Here is an 18,505-nt window from a genome sequence, read left to right on the forward strand (position 1 = left end):
AATAGTCATATGTTGTAAAAACACGAAATTATATTCTGACCAATATGAAGGCTATCAGAGAATTTTTAATTGAATTTACTTGCAAACATTCCACTTTTATTAACCCTTTTTACCTAAGACATGCAGTGCACAGTGAGACCGTGTAGCCTCAGCATTGCCTCGTGTTGGCACAGAAAATTCTGGCTTAAAGATCTCATTGATGTCACAGTCTTCATGTTTGAGGGGACGTGCCTCCGCAGATATCACGTTGTAACACTCCACCTCATTACTCTCCTGACTGAAACTGTAACAGATATCACATTTTTAAATGTATCATATTTTTACATATATCATGTTGGAACAGAGTACAAGATGTTACAGATATCACATCGTAGCAGATGTCACATTATTACAGCTATCACATTAAATCAGATATCATGTTGTTACAGATTTATCATGTTGTATCAGATATCATATTGTACTTAATATCACACTGTAACAGATATCACATTGAAAAAGTTACAAAATTGTAACATCTATCACATAGTAGCAGATATCACATTGTTACAGATATCACATTGTAACAGACATCACATTGTAACAGATACCACATTGTAACATATCAAATTGTAACATATATCACACTGTAACCAATATCTGACTGTAACATATATCACATTTTAACAGATAAAACATTATACCATATACGATATTGTAACATATATTACATTGTAACATATATCACACTGAAATAAATACCAATTTTGGAAATTATTAATCAAATTCACTTATGCTTTTAAAAGCTATCAGAAATTTGAAACATAAAGGTGTCAAATCCTGTTGTGCCACTATGTCAGTTATGTTCAATGGCAAATAACTCAAGAATGTGTGGATCGAAGAACCATAAAACCAACCCATCAACCCATACACCACCCTTCAAAACTTTGCATGCTGAGGCATAATAAAGTTATCTGATCAAAGTCACTGTAGAATTAAAGAGCAATGCTCTGGGAAAACAGAGTTAAATGCATGTGTGTAAAGCGTCGCCCAACTAAATTGCACACCGCACAGTCTCATCAGTGACATTTTCCGCTTCAAGAGATTTTTGTTAGAAGAGATTTCTTTTAAACTTAAAATACTATAAAACTGTAGTGTTGTCCCAGATTAGCCTGAAGGAACTGCACAGGCTAATATGGTTTGACAATTTATGCTCATGCATGAAGCCCAGTTTTCCCAGACCAGGCTCAGGGTAGAGTCTAGTTAGGATAGAGTCTAGTTCATCACATACCTCCAGAGCACGTCATACACAGGGTCCAGACAAACGGCCTTCGTTGACAGGTCAACCTGCTCTCCGCTGCCAAAACTGAAACACACACACACAATGTTTACTGTTATCTTAGTATTTAGATATATTGAGATATAAAAGGTTATCCCTTTATCACTTAGATATGTATTTTCCCCCATTTGTAGACCCTTAGAAAAATAAATTTATTTAAAGACCTTCCTTACTAGACTCAAGTTTTAAAGGCTTCATTTCCAACCCTCAGATACTGATGAAATAAATTTATCTTTCTTAGGGACTACAAATGCATAAAAACATGTATCTAAGTGGTTAAGGGTAAAGGGTAAAGAGGTACAAATAATGTCTTACTAATTTGTGTTTGTCAGTTGATGATGGCTGTGAGACACTGATATTAAATTGTATATCAACCAATACAAAAAAGGACTTGAAGCCCACATGGTTAATGAGCCGACCAGCAGAACAACAAGAGCTTATTTAATGACTGATAAACAATGATTATTCTATAATCATTTAAATTTTCCTATGATTGGAGACAAATTTCTATATAAGTTATGAGAACTAACAATTCACTTAGCTCAGAATATAGACTTTGTTATATAATTGTAATCAGAGTTTATTATACAGGAAAAATTTGTGTGTTGTTATCAATAGCAAAATCAATTTGTGCAATGCACAAATACTAATTAAAATATTTGTTCCTGTTTGTAATATTTTATTGGATACATTATAGGATAATTTGGGGTGTTTTTCTGTCAATAGAAAAATCAATGAGTATCATGTTAAAATACAAGTCAAAACATGTGGTCATGCTTGTTATATTTAATTGGATAATGTACAGTATATGGTACATGTAAGTTTGTGTGTTTTGTCAATAGGATTATATCTTATGGCTACAAGATAACATCTGTGTGGATGAGTCCCAGGTACTGGGTGCAGTGTGGGAGAACAGCTGACCCAGATCAAGGTCACAGAGGTCAGCCTCCCACTGGCTTGTCAAGTCTTATCACAACAATCTGCACACCATATCACACCTACTGCAAACACTGATTATCTGATTGTTCACACACTTACAAACAATTGGCAGGCCATTAATTGCACACATAAGCAAACATGGAAGTATTCATTGTGTTCCAATAATGGCAATTAGCATCTATTATAGATCAAGGGGAGAAGGAAATTGCAAACACCTTTAATGTCGTGGCAATGTGTTTAGGTGCATGCAAACTTCCTTATGTGATAATTAAATGTATAAAGAAATTTATGGGTATATAAGGTCTCAAAATATCTAAGATTGGGGTGATTAAAGATGTTTTTTGGAAGGAGATCATAAATTAAAGTGTTAATTTGGAATACTTTGCCAAACAGTTGTGTTGGATACATTACCTAGGACTGTAATTTACAAATTTACATGTGATTTTGTTACAAACAAGAACATGAACTAATGCCATACATTATTAGTTAATTATATTATAAATACTGTGCATAGAAATTGTTCTGGTGTATTCTAGAAGTTGTTGAAATGGACATCATGGAGGGAGTGACAGAGATACAGAGGGTATTACGCTGTCATGACAGAGCTGTCAAACAGATCCACATTCTTAGTAAGTGGATACACCAATACTCATACTATTTAACCCTTCACACTTAGAACCAAAGTAAAAATGGCTATTTGCAAATAGCATAAAAGCAGAAGGGTGCTGGAGGTTTCGGTAAACGACAATTTCGGTAAAATTGGATTTATATAGTAAATGCCGTGGAGGTTTCGGTAAATTGATTTTTATAGAGGTGATATACCTACAATGAGGTGTTAATGACACCTATTATTGGATTACAATAACATCAGGGGCATATATTTGCAAACTGTGGATTAATTTTGAGTTAATAAATTAATGCTATGCCTACGGTAAAGAATTAAGGGGCTACCTCTGAACTTTTTAAAACGAATTTTTGTAGGAAAATGTAGGTACCAAACCAAAAAAGTATAGATTGAATTTAAAATCTAACTCTATTAAAAGTAAATTTACGATTTAAATAACTCAATATTATTTTATAATAATTGGTGCTTTTATTTAAATAACATAATAGTAATAATAAATGATGATTTACGACAGAATCAATGTAATTAATGCTATAAAAAAGGTTCTTGTTAAATATTGTAGCCATGATTTATTAAAAATAAGTTCTGTGTAAATATAAAGCGCAATAGTATTTTAGACCACCGAAAAGCACTCAATTTCTCAATATATATACATGAGGTAGTTTGCCAACATAATGAATATGTTGCCCAGCTCTTGCCACGTGGAGGCCACCACTTGTTAGAGCCAACTGTTGAATTTCATCTTAAATATTACAATACACCATTAGCGGCCGAGCGCCGAATACTCTACAAAAATTGTGGATTGCTTCAAATTAAAGGTCAAATTCCGAGTGCGCTTTATAAATAACAATGTTTTTATTATTTCTTTTTGGTTGAGAAAAACACACGAAAAATACAACAATATAACATACAATACGTGTACATAATTTATAAAAAGAAATATAATGATAAGCGTTATGTTTTATAATTTTGTTAAGTGCGCGTGCCATTGAACGTTGAGTTAAGCGAAGAGATGCGAACTAAATTACACATAACAAGAGATGTGTTCGTCAGAAACACAATGCCCCCTATTGCGCCGCTTTGATTTTTTAATATTTTTTTTACCTTTGACCTTGAAGGATGACCTTGACCTTGAACTTCCACCACTCAAAATGTGCAGCTTCATGAGAATGCCGCTTTGAATTTTTGTTTTTTTTACCTTTGACTTTGAAGGATGACCTTGACCTTGAAGGATGACCTTGACCTTGAACTTCCACTACTCAAAATGTGCAGCTTCATGATAACGCCGCTTTGAAATTATTTTTTTTGACCATTGACCTTAAAGGATGACCTCGACCTTGAACTTCCCCCACTCAAATGTGCAGCTTCTTGAGAATCCGCTTTGAATTTTTATTTTTGAACTTTGACCTTGACCTTGAACTTCCACCACTCAAAATGTGCAGCTTCATGATAACGCCGCTTTGAAATTATTTTTTTTGACCTTTGACCTTGAAGGATGACCTTGAACTTCCCCCACTCAAATGTGCAGCTTCATGACAACGCCGCTTTGAACTTTTATTTTTGACCTTTGACCTTGAAGGATGACCTTGAACTTCCACCACTCAAAAAGTTTTCGGACGGACAGACGCCATATATTTGACATTTGACCTTGAAGGATGACCCTGACCTTCACCTTTCACCACTCAAAATGTTCAGCTCCATGAGATACACATGCATGCCAAATATCAAGTTGCTATCTTCAATATTGAAAAAGTTATGGCCAATGTTTAAGTTTTCGGACAGACAGACGCCATATATTTGACATTTGACCTTGAAGGATCACCTTGACCTTGAACTTCCACCATTCAAAATTTGCAGTTTCATGAGATACACGTGAATGCCAAATATCAAGTTGCTATCTTCACCATTGAAACAGTAATGGCCAATGTTAAAGTTTTCGTATGGACAGACGCCATATATTTGACATTTGACCTTGAAGGATGACCTTGACCTTCACCTTTCACCACTCAAAATGTTCAGCTCCATGAGATACACATGCATGCCAAATATCAAGTTGCTATCTTCAATAGTGAAAAGTTATGGCCAATGTTAAAGTTTTTTTCGACGGACGGACGGACAGACTGACATACACACATACTGTCATACTTACATACTGAATGACGGGCAGTTCATCTGCTATATGCCACTACCGGGGGCAAAACTGATAAAAATTACATCTAACATAACGCCAGCAGACCCGAATGAATACACTGTGTATTAGCAACCTGCTGTGGTGATCCCTATCTTATCAGCTTAATACACAGGCGCCTGGCTACTGTATTGTCATCATGTGTAATATTTATATCAGTGTATTCAAAATGAGTGTTAAGATTTATTATGCAAAATCACAGAATTTCATATTATTATTACTACGTTCATTCGAGCTGTTTTTATCAGTCAACTTATGTTTTTGTGAGTTAATTTTTTGTAAACATGATTAAAGAAGGAAAATGTTTGTTTGTTCACAGTTTGAAAGTTACTGGTCGTGTACATAAAAAAATTGGCCACCAGTGTTTTAGCATGTTCACGATTTAAACATACATATTTAGATAATTTTTAGAAAAATCAAAACTTGATAACTTACCCCACTCTCAATATTTAACAAATTATTAAAGCATATCAATGTAAACTTTTGTATTAAAAAGTGTGTGTGAATGTCAGTTTATTTACAGGTCTCTACGACTACCTTATGTGTTGACCTGCTTGTAGGTAAACAGAAGCGAACATTTTATTCATATAAGAAACAAATATATTGGATAAAATTATTATCATTTTTATCTGATACACTTTAATTAAGATTTTTCCAACTAATTGTATAAAAACATATATTAAAAACAAAAAAATCATGACCTAAAGATAAACTTGTAATATATAAATTACCCTTGATTAGAATATTAATAGGTTGCAAGCCTGGAGATGTAATAATACCGGTAACACTTTGCAAACATCTAATCAGATCATTTAATTAGTGCCAAACAACTCAATTAGTGTACACGCTTATCGACTAAAGGTGCGATAATCCATATTTATACCAATTTACCGAAACCTCCACAGCATTTACTATATAAATCCAATTTACCGAACTTGTCATTTACCGAAACCTCCATAACTCAAGCAGAACAAGCAAACAGTTTAGGTATAAAGTGTCGTCCCAGATTAACATGTGCAGATTGCACAGGCTAATCTTGGACAACACTTTACACACTTTCATTGAAACCCCCTTTTCACAGAGCATGGCTCATTTATTTGTAGTACATCCTTCTAGCAAAAGCTGATGATATTATTTATATGTTATTTATATGATTTATATATATATATGTGTGTTAAAGCATATCATAATTAATAAATAACTAGGGTACACTTTTTTCTTTTTAATTTTGGAAATGTCAAATGAAAAATCTGTAAAATAACCATTAATCAAGCTTTTTTTTACCAATAACACAATAACTATTTTGACTGTTGAGTATATTTTGAAACATACTGTAAGACTGAATAAAAACTTTCCACCATTATTAAATGCAGTGCTTATGGCCAAATACTCTTTGTTTCATCTTAACTATAATTGTGTCTGTCAGAAATGAATATAATGTTTCTAATTCAAACAAATAATGCAATTGGAATACAATTAATATCAAACTATAAAGATCCTTTGAAGATCCTTTAAAGTTTAATTTAATATTGCATCAGACTAATTATGTTGCTGAAGTATACAGGTTGATCAGGTTAAGATAAGACAAAATTCTTCTCTGCTTTCACCACTTTGGTCAAATTCTTCTCTGCTTTCACCACTTTGGTCATATTCTTGACAAGCATTGATTCAGTTCGATGATGTTTTACTGATTAACCCTCTACCACTTAAGATATGTTTTTACGCATGTGTAGTTCCTTAGAAAGTTACATTTAATTACATACCTTTATTACTAAATTCAAGTTTTAAGGCTTCATCTCCAAACCTACTCTACACTAAAGTATAAAACCTGAACAGACTGCAAGTTACTTGCAGCTTGCAAGTTACTCCCAGGCTGTTCTGGTTTTATGCTGTTAGCATATAGCCATTTTCACTTTGCCTCTGAGTGGGAAAGGGTTAACCAGTCTGATGGTATACAGGTAGGAGACTTTTGAGTGTTTCTGTCATTGTGGTGCAGTAAACATTGTACTTTACCATCCCACATATTGCTGAGATTTGTGTTAATGGTCAAGGTTGTGTAGTCATATATTATACAGGCAATGGTTGTAAAAGATTTGGTTAAGTTTTAATGGTTACTGTTGTGTTGTCATATATTATATAAGCAATGGTTGTAAAAGATTTGGTTAAGTTTTAATGGTTACTGTTGTGTTGTCATATATTATATAGGCAATGGTTGTAAAAGATTTGGTTAGGTTTTAATGGTTATGGTTGTGTTGTCATATATAATACAGGCAATGGTTGTAAAAGATTTGTGTTAAGTTTAATGGTTTTATTGTTGCAGGTGACTACATGAGGTCCCTGAGTCAGCAGACATTCTCCAGCGCAATGCGTGGCAACTTTGGCCATGTGATGGTGCTCATGCTGCGCCAGTCCGTCGCCGAGGGAACACAGAAGATGTTCAAGATCTACCGCCTCCGCAAGTGGTTTAGCGTGCAGACTGTTGTCCACAAGTTATCGCTGAGGTTCCACTGGGGTCAGGCCATGCGTCTGCTCACGGAGATGGACGGTCTGTACAGTCTGCCTAGCACCGGGATAATTGATAAGGAGGATGTTGCAGCTCAGCCATGGGTCGTCATGACAACTGAGTTCCATAGAAACGACTGAGGGATGGCGCTCAACCATAGTGGCTTCTGAGGCATATCAGCGTTTGAAGTGATGTTCAAATTATGATCAGCAAAATACTCCTGTCAATTACTTGTTTTGCTAACGAGTCCTTGTTCACCAATAATGTGTGAGCTTTCAGCACTAGAAAACAATGAACTTGTATTTGTTTCTATGACAAAATTAATCTGATTTGGTATCTTAAATTGGAGAAAAGACGGTGAAGACATAAACACTTGATTCTTCTATCAATACAGAAAACAGAATTTCCATGGATTTTTGAAAACCAGAAGTCAAATGACCCCATGCATGTACTTACAGGGGTCAGGTGTACATTTTTTAAGGGATCAAAATACTGAAGCATAGAGTTATTTTGTTTGTGCATACATATTCTTTGTAAATGTTTCCTGATACAAATGTATAAATTTTAGTGAAACACTATGCTATTCAACACAATTTGTATAATGTAACATGTATTCTTGATTTAGCTTTCCAGTAACATTTGCATCATAATGATGTAAGGTAAATAATTTACAGATGTCAGAAATGAGAAATTCACCAAAAACATTACATTAAAAAGCAGAGTTCTGCCTCAATTGAAATCAATTGATATCCCTAGAAAAATATAGTTTTGGGTGCATGTATCCTATAAATGCTATTTGTTTAACTTGTTAATATAAAATGGTTTAAATGCTAAACAAGTGTTTACATTTCTTAAATGCTTCATAAGTTTCAACTAAGAACAAGATATATAGATTTATCAGTTGTATCTCGTCTAGCTCTTAAGTTGAAAACTTACAAAAAAATAAATAATGTTAAACATAGATTACTTTTATTATTAAAATTTTCTTGTACAAAATAATAAAACAAATAAACACATCAATGATTGTTTTTTACTGAATCCACGAAAAATCGCATTATGTACTCCACAGAATCTTAAATACAGGACTCACATTTTCGGTCGCCATTTACGAAAATATTGACAATTTTGTTTACCTGGTCTACACCTGAAAATGAGATCTCGCTAAGATGAAAAGAGCACATACAAGCTGGGCAAATAAACATTTAGTTCGCAGTTACAAACTGGTCATTCATACACAGACACTGTTTACATTATATACATAGTAAATATTGTTGTCTGCCTACAAAATATCCATCCGTGGATAACGTTGTAATAAATTATAAAAGAAAAGAGGCATGACAATAAATTATATCTAAGCTGATTAATATAGGCAGATTATTTATCTTTATTAAAGAGTGATAATTAATTAATTAGTTTATTTAGTACAACCCTTAGGCTAACTGAGGGTGCTGAAACTTAAAACATGAAAAACACGCACAGTTTAATTGTAATTAAGAATAAAAGTTTCGAATTTGTAACATATAGGTGGAGTAATTCAAAAAATAAAAAAATTGCTTAAGGTATGTGCAAAAAGCGTCGTAACATAAAGCATGTGCAGTCAGCACAGGGACGACACTTTCCCCTAAACTGGATTTTCGTTAGGATAATCCTTTAAACCAGCAATTCGCAGAGTTACTTCTCATAACAGACCTGCGACAGTTGCCGTCTCCCTTGTTGATCATGAGGCACTTCATGATGCCTGCATTGTCTTCACCCATCGGGATTAGGCCTGAAAAAAGGGAACATCCATGGTATGGGCAAACAGATTGACAAACACGTTTATGAATGTTCCTATATACAACATTAGATTTTGTGTGTGTGTGTGTGTTTGTGAAAACGTTTTTTTCCCAAAGTTTTTGACAAAACTGTAGATTTAACATAATAAAATACTGGATAATTGAATATTTTAGGTTGTTGATATATATAAAACACCAAAACATTGTAAAAATATTGTATAATCCGATAGATTTATGCTGTTATTTCAGTGATGGCTGTTGGTTTCAATACACTATCTAAGGTAAGCTGGTTTACAAGTACTAGGTGCACATACTTATGCCAGTATCAGACAACTGCTCTACTTGAAACAGAGGTAGGGGGCTCTGCTGGGAACCAAAGCTGCTACCCAAGGAGTCTGCAGTCCAGCTCTCTACCACCTTAGCTACCTTGCCTAGCCTCTGGTTCACATAATTCACCACACACACAAAATCCATTTAATCTCAAACCTAACTGATCTGACAAAAAATTCGACATTATTGCTTTCCAATTGAATCATACGTTTTAAATATATGTGATTGATTTTCCACAGTAGTTACTTACCGATGGTTGTGTTGTTAGCAAAAACCTTGGAGGATGAGAGGATGTGAGCATTAATGAGTGACTCATCAATCCTCATGTACGTCTGGTCACCACTGGCCCCCACCCACATGGCACGCCGACCAAACCTGGCACCTACGGCGAGACAATTATCCTGTTACCACTTAGAAGCAAAGTAACAAGAGCACCGCCTTGCGGGTACAGACCGCTCATCTATTTTTCTTTTAAAGGTGAAGGGACCTATCTCAATACTTCAATCACAAAGGAGGGAGGGGTGGGGTGGAGAGGGGTGTATAGTGTGGGTGTGTGGTCATTTATTACACTATATTCCAAAAATAGGAAAACAAATGCAACAAGGGCCACATTGGCCCTGAATCGCTCACCTGAACAAATTTAATAGCCTTAGGCCCAATGGTAATTGACAAGAAACAAATTTTCTTGAACAAATTTTTAGGGGAGCCTTTAAGGATCATCCTTGTTAAAAAAATTGAAAATCCGACGAGCCCTTTCTGACAAGAAGATTTTTTAAGGTATTGACCATATATGGGCATGGCGGCCAGCTTGGTTATGTGACCAAATTTTTTTTTAACAATATTTTTTTTTCGTGACGTAGGAATGCTCCACATGAAATTTGGTTGAAATTGGCTCAATGGTTTAGGAGAATATGATCTGCTCAGGTACGCTAAAAACTTAAACATTGAGATAAAAGGAATTTTTGCTTGTTTTGAAGAGATTCCTCCTTTTTCTCAAAATTGACAAGATATCATCGACTAAACAGGCTACCCATGATAAATCCTTTTACCAATCAACATATTTTGGACTGAACAATTTCTCAATTTCCCACAATGATTCAACCCTACCAGAGCAATTTCCTAAGCAATAATCACCTCCCATTTTAAAGGAAAAATAATTTCTCATCAACAAAACTACAGCATTAATTGATTTCTGGTAGTTAACCCTTTTCCAAATTGAAAGAGGTTGCAGACGACAAATTAAATTATAATGGAATAAGAAGAAACTGATTTAATAGGGTAGGAAGCATTGTGATGAAAGGAGAAAATGCTAATTTTAGCAATTTCTCCTTTTATTTCAATGATTTCCACAGTCACAAACATTTGCAGAAAGAATTAACTGTTCTGGGTTAAGGGTTTATGTGGTCTGCAGCAAAGCCATCAGAAGAGAATCGTGTCAGAGAAACCTGGCCTGTAGCCAGCAAATCCTTTACTCTAATAGCACTATTAATTGGAAAAAAGAGTACACTATAATTATTTCTAAATCTGCCATCTCAAGGAGATAATTCTGGACTTAAAGGGATCTTTTCACGCTTTGGTAAATTGACAAAATTGAAAAAAGTTGTTTCAGATTCGCAAATTTTCGTTTTAGTTTTGATATTTGTGAGGAAACAGTAATACTGAACATTTACCATGGTCTAATATAGCCATTATATGCATCTTTTGACGATTTTAAAACCTAAAAATTATAAAGCGTTGCAACGCGAAACGATTGAATAATTTGGAGAGTTCTGTTTTTGTCGTTAAGTTTTGTGAAACTACGAAGATTGCTTATATAAGGTATAAAATACTTCATGTATATGTACTCGGCGGAATAGCTCAGTAGGCTAAAGCGTTTTTACTTCAGGACTCTGGCAGGACTCCAGGGGTCACTGGTTCGAAACCTGGTCCGGGCAATGTTCTTTTCCTTTTTTTAATTTTATTCTCGATTTTTTACTGGAGCTTTTACGATCCAATGTTTACATTTATCGATATAAAGCATTTAATGAATAAGGCCAAAAAAAAAAATAGTCTTGGTTCAGCGAACCCGACCGACCCTATTTTTTGCCCCCGACCCTAACGATTTTTTTGGTCCATGGAAAAAAATCTGATGAAGAAAATGCTAAAATCTCGTAAAATTTCATTGAAAACAGCCACCAATTAAACCTGGATTGGTTTTCTATATTTTTCTCTTTGTTTCAATGAAAGTGTTCGCAATTTGAACAGTGAACAATAACCGGTCTGCACGTGTATACGAGACATCGCTTGACCTTATTGTTATTGAAGTGCGCATGCTAGCTGGCCAATCAACATTGAGCTCGCTTACACATGAAATGACGTTGTTAAATGAAATGTAAAAATGGGTGGAGCTATGGAGTAATATTCGGTCATTCATGCGCAGACACTGTGCACTTTGAATACACAGTTAATATTGTCGTCTGCAAACAAAATAGCGGCCGGTCGCAAATGTCGTATTATTAAAGATTAAAAATGAAAAGAAGCGTGACAATATTTTAATTATTTCCAAGCTGTCTATTGATCTGAATTTAAAAGTGATAATTAAATAATTAGTTCTATGTCGATGATGTTACAACTTTCTGCCAATTTCCGATCGAAATGAAAAGATGATAATTAATTAATTTGTTTGTTTTACTCGCACACTATGCTAACTGACAGCAGCGTATTTTAATCAAATAAAAATGTGAAAAACACGCGCGGTTTAATTTTAATTAACATTTCAAATTTTTAACACATAGGAAGAGTCCTTCATCTACACTACTATAAAAATGGAAGTAACCACTTTGTCTCTAAAGTCGCTAACATGGCGTCTTTAACCTTAAAGCGTTGTTGGACGAAAAAGAGTCATAACAAAAAAAAATAATTAAAACACAAAACACTAGAACATTCAAAGAGTCATGGAAACTTGACAACAATTGGCTTCGCTTTGATAATGAATCAAAATCAATGTACTGTGACGCCCTTAGCCTGTACAAACCAATAGCAACATTCAAATTTATGTACACTGCTCACTTCCTGTGCGATGCGCTCAAACCCATTGCCATTTTATTAAAAAATGTACCAGAAGAAAGACTTGTGCTATTCTGAGGTTACCCTCCTTTTGACAGCCACTATTCAGACTCTTGAGCACCTGTCGGAGACTAGGTCAGGTCTCATGATGAAAAAAATTCTGAAGGTCACACCCCAAACACCAGAGACTCATAAAGATGGCTTGTTCACTTTTGAATATGCAGGTCACACTATCACAGACAGACAAAGAAAAAATGGTTGGCTAAAAGAAATTTTGGGCCAGCCCTAGCCCTGAAGAAGTGCATAAAGAGCTAGGAATATTGAATAATATACAACGACTAAATACCACATGTGCAATATTAATCATTTGGTCAGTGTTTAAACAATCATGGGTGCATTAACTGACCCTTTTTCACCCTGAAATCAGTCGACTGGTAAAAAAAAGAAAAAAAAAAAAAAAAGAAGAAAAAACCTACCTACCCTCCTACATTTTTCTGGCCATGTTCCCTGAACCAAGACTATTTTTTTTTTTGGCCTAAGTTAAAAAATGCCAAAATCTGTGAAAAGGCCCCTTTAATGTTCCGATGTTGCTCATTTTCGACAGGGCTCGAGTTTTCATTGATATGAAGACACTGTGCAAGTTTGGAAAGAATTGGATGAAAAATTTGGACTTTATTGCAAAAAAAACATTTTCTCAATTCAAGGGGAGGTAATTCTGTACTTCATGGACCAATAATGCTCTTTTTTTGTAGGGTTCGTGTCCTCATTGATATAAAGACACTGTGCAAATTTGGAAAGGATCGGACAAAAAATGTGGAAGATTTTTGAAAGTTTTCACAAAATAGGCAAAAACGAATAAACATGCAAAGTTCAACGAGCTCCTGCGGCCATGTTTTTTGACAAATCAAATTTCTTTGAATAACTTTTTCAGGGGAGCCTTCAAAGGTCATCCCTGTGAAATTTTTTGAAAATCTGATGAGCGGTTTCTGAAAAGAAGATTTTTTAAGGTTTTTACCATATATGGTCATGGCGGCCATCTTGGTTATGTGATCAAATTTTTTTTAACAATTCTTTTGTCCCATGACCTAGGGATGCTCCACATGAAATTTAGTTGAAATTTGCTCAATGGTTTAGTAGAAGAAGATGTTTACAAATTGTTTACAGACAGACAGACAGACAGACAGACAGACCGACAGACGGACGGACAGACGGACGGACAGACGGACGAACAGCCGGACGCCGGACGGTGAGTGATCACAATAGCTCACCCCGAGCTATCGCTCAGGTGAGCTAAAAAAAAACAAGGGCTGTTTGTAAAACATGCATGCCCCTCATATGGGCTGTCCGTTGTTGTGGCAGCCATTGTGTGAATACGATTTTTGTCACTGTGACCTTGACCTTTGACCTAGTGACCTGAAAATCAATAGGGGTCATCTGCGGGTCACGATCAATGTACCTATGAAGTGTCATGATCCTAGGCAAAAGCGTTCTTGAGTTATCATCCGAAAATCATTTTACTATTTCGGGTCACTGTGACCTTGACCTTTGACCTTGTGACCTCAAAATCAATACGGGTCATCTGCGAGTCATGATCAATCTACCTATGAAGTTTCATGATCCTAGGCGTATGCGTTCTTGAGTAATCATCCGAAAACCATTTTACTATTTCGGGTCACCGTGACCTTGACCTTTGACCTAGTGACCTCAAAATCAATAGGGGTCATCTGCGAGTCATGATCAATCTACCCATGAAGTTTCATGATCCTAGGCGTATGCGTTCTTGATTTATCATCCGGAAACCATTTTACTATTTCGGGTCACCGTGACCTTGACCTTTGACCTAGTGACCTCAAAATCAATAGGGGTTATCTGCGAGTCATGATCAATCTACCCGTGAAGTTTCATGATCCTAGGCGTATGCGTTCTTGAGTTATCATTCAAAAACCATTTTACTATTTCGGGTCACCGTGACCTTGACCTTTGACCTAATGACCTCAAAATCAATAGGGGTTATCTGCGAGTCATGATCAATCTACCCGTGAAGTTTCATGATCCTAGGCGTATGCGTTCTTGAGTTATCATTCAAAAACCATTTTACTATTTCGGGTCACCGTGACCTTGACCTTTGACCTAATGACCTCAAAATCAATAGGGGTCATCTGCGAGTCATGATCAATGTACCTATGAAGTTTCATGATCCTAGGACCAAGCGTTCTTGAGTTATCGTCTGACAACCACCTGGTGGACGGACCGACAGACCGACATGAGCAAAGCAATATACCCCCTCTTCGAAGGGGGGCATAATAAAATTTTCAATTTCTTAATATAAAGGGCCCATAATTCGGTCAAAATGCCAGTCAGAGTTACATAACTTTGCCTGCACAGTCCCCTTATAATAGTTAGTAAGTGTTGCAAGTATGAAAGCAATAGCTTTGATACTTAAGGAATAAAATGGACCTAAACACAAAACTTAACCAAATTTTCAATTTTTGAAGTCTAAAAAGGGCACATAATTCTGTCAAAATGCATGGCAGAATTATCTAACTTTGCCTGCCCAGTCCCCTCATGATAGTTAGTAAGTGAGCGAAGTTTGAATGCAATAGCATTGATACTTTCTGAGAAAAGTGGACCAAAGCACAAAACTTAAACGGACGCTGACACCAACGCAGACGCCGAGGTGATGACAATACCTCATAATTTTTTTTCAAAAAATAGATGAGCTAAAAATGGCTATGTGCAAACAGCATAAAACCAGAACAGCCTGCGAGTAACTTATTTCATCTAAATATACATTTCATCTAAAAATGTTTATTCACTGTTTTCATCAGTGAACTCAAACATATTAACTTCAATTTGTATTGGTAGGTACGAATATCCCCTACTGATGCTGTACTTGGCTATATGTTGCAAGTTGAAACAAGAGCACCTCATAAACGGTGCCACGCTCAACTGTGAAAGCTTGTCAGATTTTTTTTTTTCTAGTGACCCAAAATGGGTGTGGCATGTTAAACTTATCAAGGTGCATCTACATATGAAGTTTCAAAGTTGTAGGTGGAAGCACTTTGATTTTAGAGGCAATGGTAAGGTTTTTGTTAAAGTTTTATATTAGAGGTCACAGTGACCTTGACCTTTGACCTAGTGACCCAAAATGGGTGTGGCATGTAGAACTCATCAAGGTGCATTTACATATGAAGTTTCAAAGTTGTAGGTGGAAGCACTTTGATTTTAGAGCCTATGTTAAAGTTTGATATTAGAGGTCACTGTGACCTTGACCTTTGACCTAGTGACCAAAAAATGGGTGTAGCGTGTGGAACTCATCAATGTGCATCTACATATGAAGTTGCAAAGTTGTAGGTGGAAGCACTTTGATTTTAGAGCCAATGTTAAGGTTTTAGCACAATGCTGACGGCGGACTGCGGATGTCAGACGAGCTGGCTATGACAATAGCTCGGGTTTTCTCTGAAAACAGCCTCGCTAAAAAAGAACAAATGGACCTTGAGGCAAGCTTTGACCCAAGGAGGTAAATTTGCTAATTTTGTTCAAAAGTCAACCAACAAATTCAGCACATACAGATGCCAACCTAACACAGATCAATAGGGTTATTATTATAAATTGTATTGCTTGCACATTATTATGCTACAAGCCAGTATAACATGGACTCACCCACTCCCGGTACAGGCCCAGGCAGGGCATACCAATAAAGTATAACATGGACTCACCCACTCCAGGTACAGGTCCAGGCAGGGCATACCAATAAAGTATAACATGGACTCACCCACTCCCGGTACAGGCCCAGGCAGGGCGTACCAATAGCTCATCTTGGACTTGGCCCCTTCCTCCATGTTCTGGCGACCCAATGCTCCTTTCTGCAGGTAAAACAATTTTTTTAAATAAAATTCATTTTAATTATTAAATACTTACCTGTTATCGTATGCTTATACTTTCCAAGGGAAAATAACTCATCCGGAATTTTAACTGGGAATCCGCCACCTCAATACCGTAATACAGGCCAGGTTAAACATAGTGCAATGCAACCTAGCCAAAAATCGGTAACCAGCCCTCAATATTCTTTCAATATATATACAAAAATATTAATCGAATAGCGGGGTGGGAGGTGGGACTTACCGATAACAGGTAAGTATTTAATAATTAAAATGAATTTTATTTTTAAAATTTGTTTTAATGTCATAAATACTGACTTGTTATCGTATGCTGATTTTGCAGCTGCGGTGGGAAGGTTCGTATATATTTTCCCAACACAGTAGAACCCATAAACAGGGTTATCAGCTAATGATATCAAGTAATCTTCGTTAAAATGGTATTAATTATGACTTCTCGGACAGAGTAATATGTCTATGTCGTAAAGAAGACATACCGTTAGTGAAACCACAACAAGCCCAAACATATACAAATTGTATTGTTGGCACTTCAGAAAACGAAGATAAAAAGATGACAAATGTGGTCGGATTCCTCCAGTAAACAGCTTAGAGCACGTCAAAAAGTGGGGTGTGATTAATATATGCCCACAAAACAGACAGAGCTCTTAATTCATGCGGTCAGATCCTAAAAAGGAATGAATCCTTAGATAGGATAAGATTAACTTTCCTTAGTCGAAGTCTAACCCCGAGAAATAGAAGCCGCAGACACATCTCCCCCCCCCTTTTTTTTGGGGAAATGAAGAGTGTCTTTTAAGAACCTCGAATGGACTTCCGACTAACACTGCTGAGATAGATCTTCAAAGCCCTGATTGCCCAAAGAAGTTTATCCTCATCTTCATGACTACCAGTTTAAGAAAAACTTGGAAACTTGAAGGTAGAAGCCATATAGAGGACTTGATATTAAGCAAGGAATCCTGGCTGACACAACAAAGTGAAAACGACAATAGATCCAACTGGAATTGGTCGTATTCAACAGAAAAAGCATGAATTTCACTTCTCCGTATGGTAAAATGCCATAATAAGAAGGAAAACCGTCTTAAAATTATATTGGAACTGTTAATAAGCCTGATGAAAAAGGTTCATAGGGAGCTCATTAAGCATCCCAACATGTAACACAAGTCAAAACCGCTTAAGAAGGTAAAGGAACGAAAAACATAGTGTTGACGTTCCATAGTTTGGATCAGTTCCAAAATAGGTAAGACATCACAGAGTTGCGATGACTTACACAAAACAAGGTATACCAAAGCATAATCTCTATCCTTTGATGAAGAAAAGAACAAATTTCTTATCATCAAGAAAAAGATGAGAAAAACCTCTATGTATATAGCAGAGTGATTAAGGTAATAACTATGCTCTCGAATACCCAGTAAAACAATGAATTTCCATAGAACCTTTATACAGTTCTGATGGAATTATCCTTGCACAAGTAACAAGGATTGAAACTCTAACAGAAAAATGTTCTTCTGTAGAGATAACTAAAAGTTATTAATGGCCAGACATGTAGTGGCACCTGTTTGGATCAGTAAAAATATGTCTCAGTGAGATATGATATTTGACCTGTGAAGAAGTTTCCTGAAAATAATTGTACAGGAGACTTAAAAGGTCGTAGAACCATAATCCCATGGTTCATTAAGTATATTGCATGAAATTATGGCAAAAACTCAGTTATTGCAAAAACTCACCAAGAAGGCAAGATATTCCAGTTTATGTCAATGGACGAATGTATAACAAACGCACACCCTGCTGGATCGATTCCTGTGAACTGCATTTTTGACGTTGTTCAGCATACCGATATACACTGCGATATACGATCGCATAACGCTAATTACTAGCGTTTGATGATAAAC

The 18,505-nt window shown here is 35.9% G+C and overlaps 2 protein-coding genes across 9 annotated transcripts in view; one reads left to right on the plus strand and one right to left on the minus strand.

Moving 5' to 3' along the window:
- LOC127880259 (E3 ubiquitin-protein ligase MYCBP2-like) overlaps positions 1-18,505 on the minus strand; it is a 162,876-nt gene that overhangs the window by 89,242 nt on the left and 55,129 nt on the right. For all 8 annotated transcript variants that reach the window (XM_052427579.1, XM_052427578.1, XM_052427576.1 and 5 more), the window contains 5 exons: positions 16,496-16,586; positions 9,926-10,057; positions 9,260-9,338; positions 1,268-1,342; positions 114-283 (listed from right to left, as the gene is read on the minus strand). In XM_052427579.1, coding sequence (XP_052283539.1) covers positions 114-283; positions 1,268-1,342; positions 9,260-9,338; positions 9,926-10,057; positions 16,496-16,586 — 547 coding nt within the window. The remainder of the gene's footprint in view (positions 1-113; positions 284-1,267; positions 1,343-9,259; positions 9,339-9,925; positions 10,058-16,495; positions 16,587-18,505) is intronic.
- On the plus strand, positions 2,340-8,586 carry LOC127880278 (uncharacterized). Its single transcript, XM_052427630.1, has 2 exons — positions 2,340-2,883; positions 7,388-8,586. The coding sequence occupies exons 1-2, from the start codon at positions 2,802-2,804 to the stop codon at positions 7,708-7,710; spliced, it is 405 nt and encodes a 134-aa protein (XP_052283590.1). The 5' UTR covers positions 2,340-2,801; the 3' UTR covers positions 7,711-8,586.

Source organism: Dreissena polymorpha, chromosome 4 (genome assembly GCF_020536995.1).
Source record: "Dreissena polymorpha isolate Duluth1 chromosome 4, UMN_Dpol_1.0, whole genome shotgun sequence".
Classification (NCBI taxonomy): Eukaryota; Metazoa; Mollusca; class Bivalvia; order Myida; family Dreissenidae; genus Dreissena; species Dreissena polymorpha.

Bases quoted from the DNA above. Each gene is read 5' to 3' on its own strand.
- LOC127880278 (XM_052427630.1), top strand. From the start codon at position 2,802: ATGGACATCATGGAGGGAGTGACAGAGATACAGAGGGTATTACGCTGT. The intron at 2,884-7,387 runs GTAAGTGGATAC...TTATTGTTGCAG, and splicing joins CAAACAGATCCACATTCTTA to GTGACTACATGAGGTCCCTG.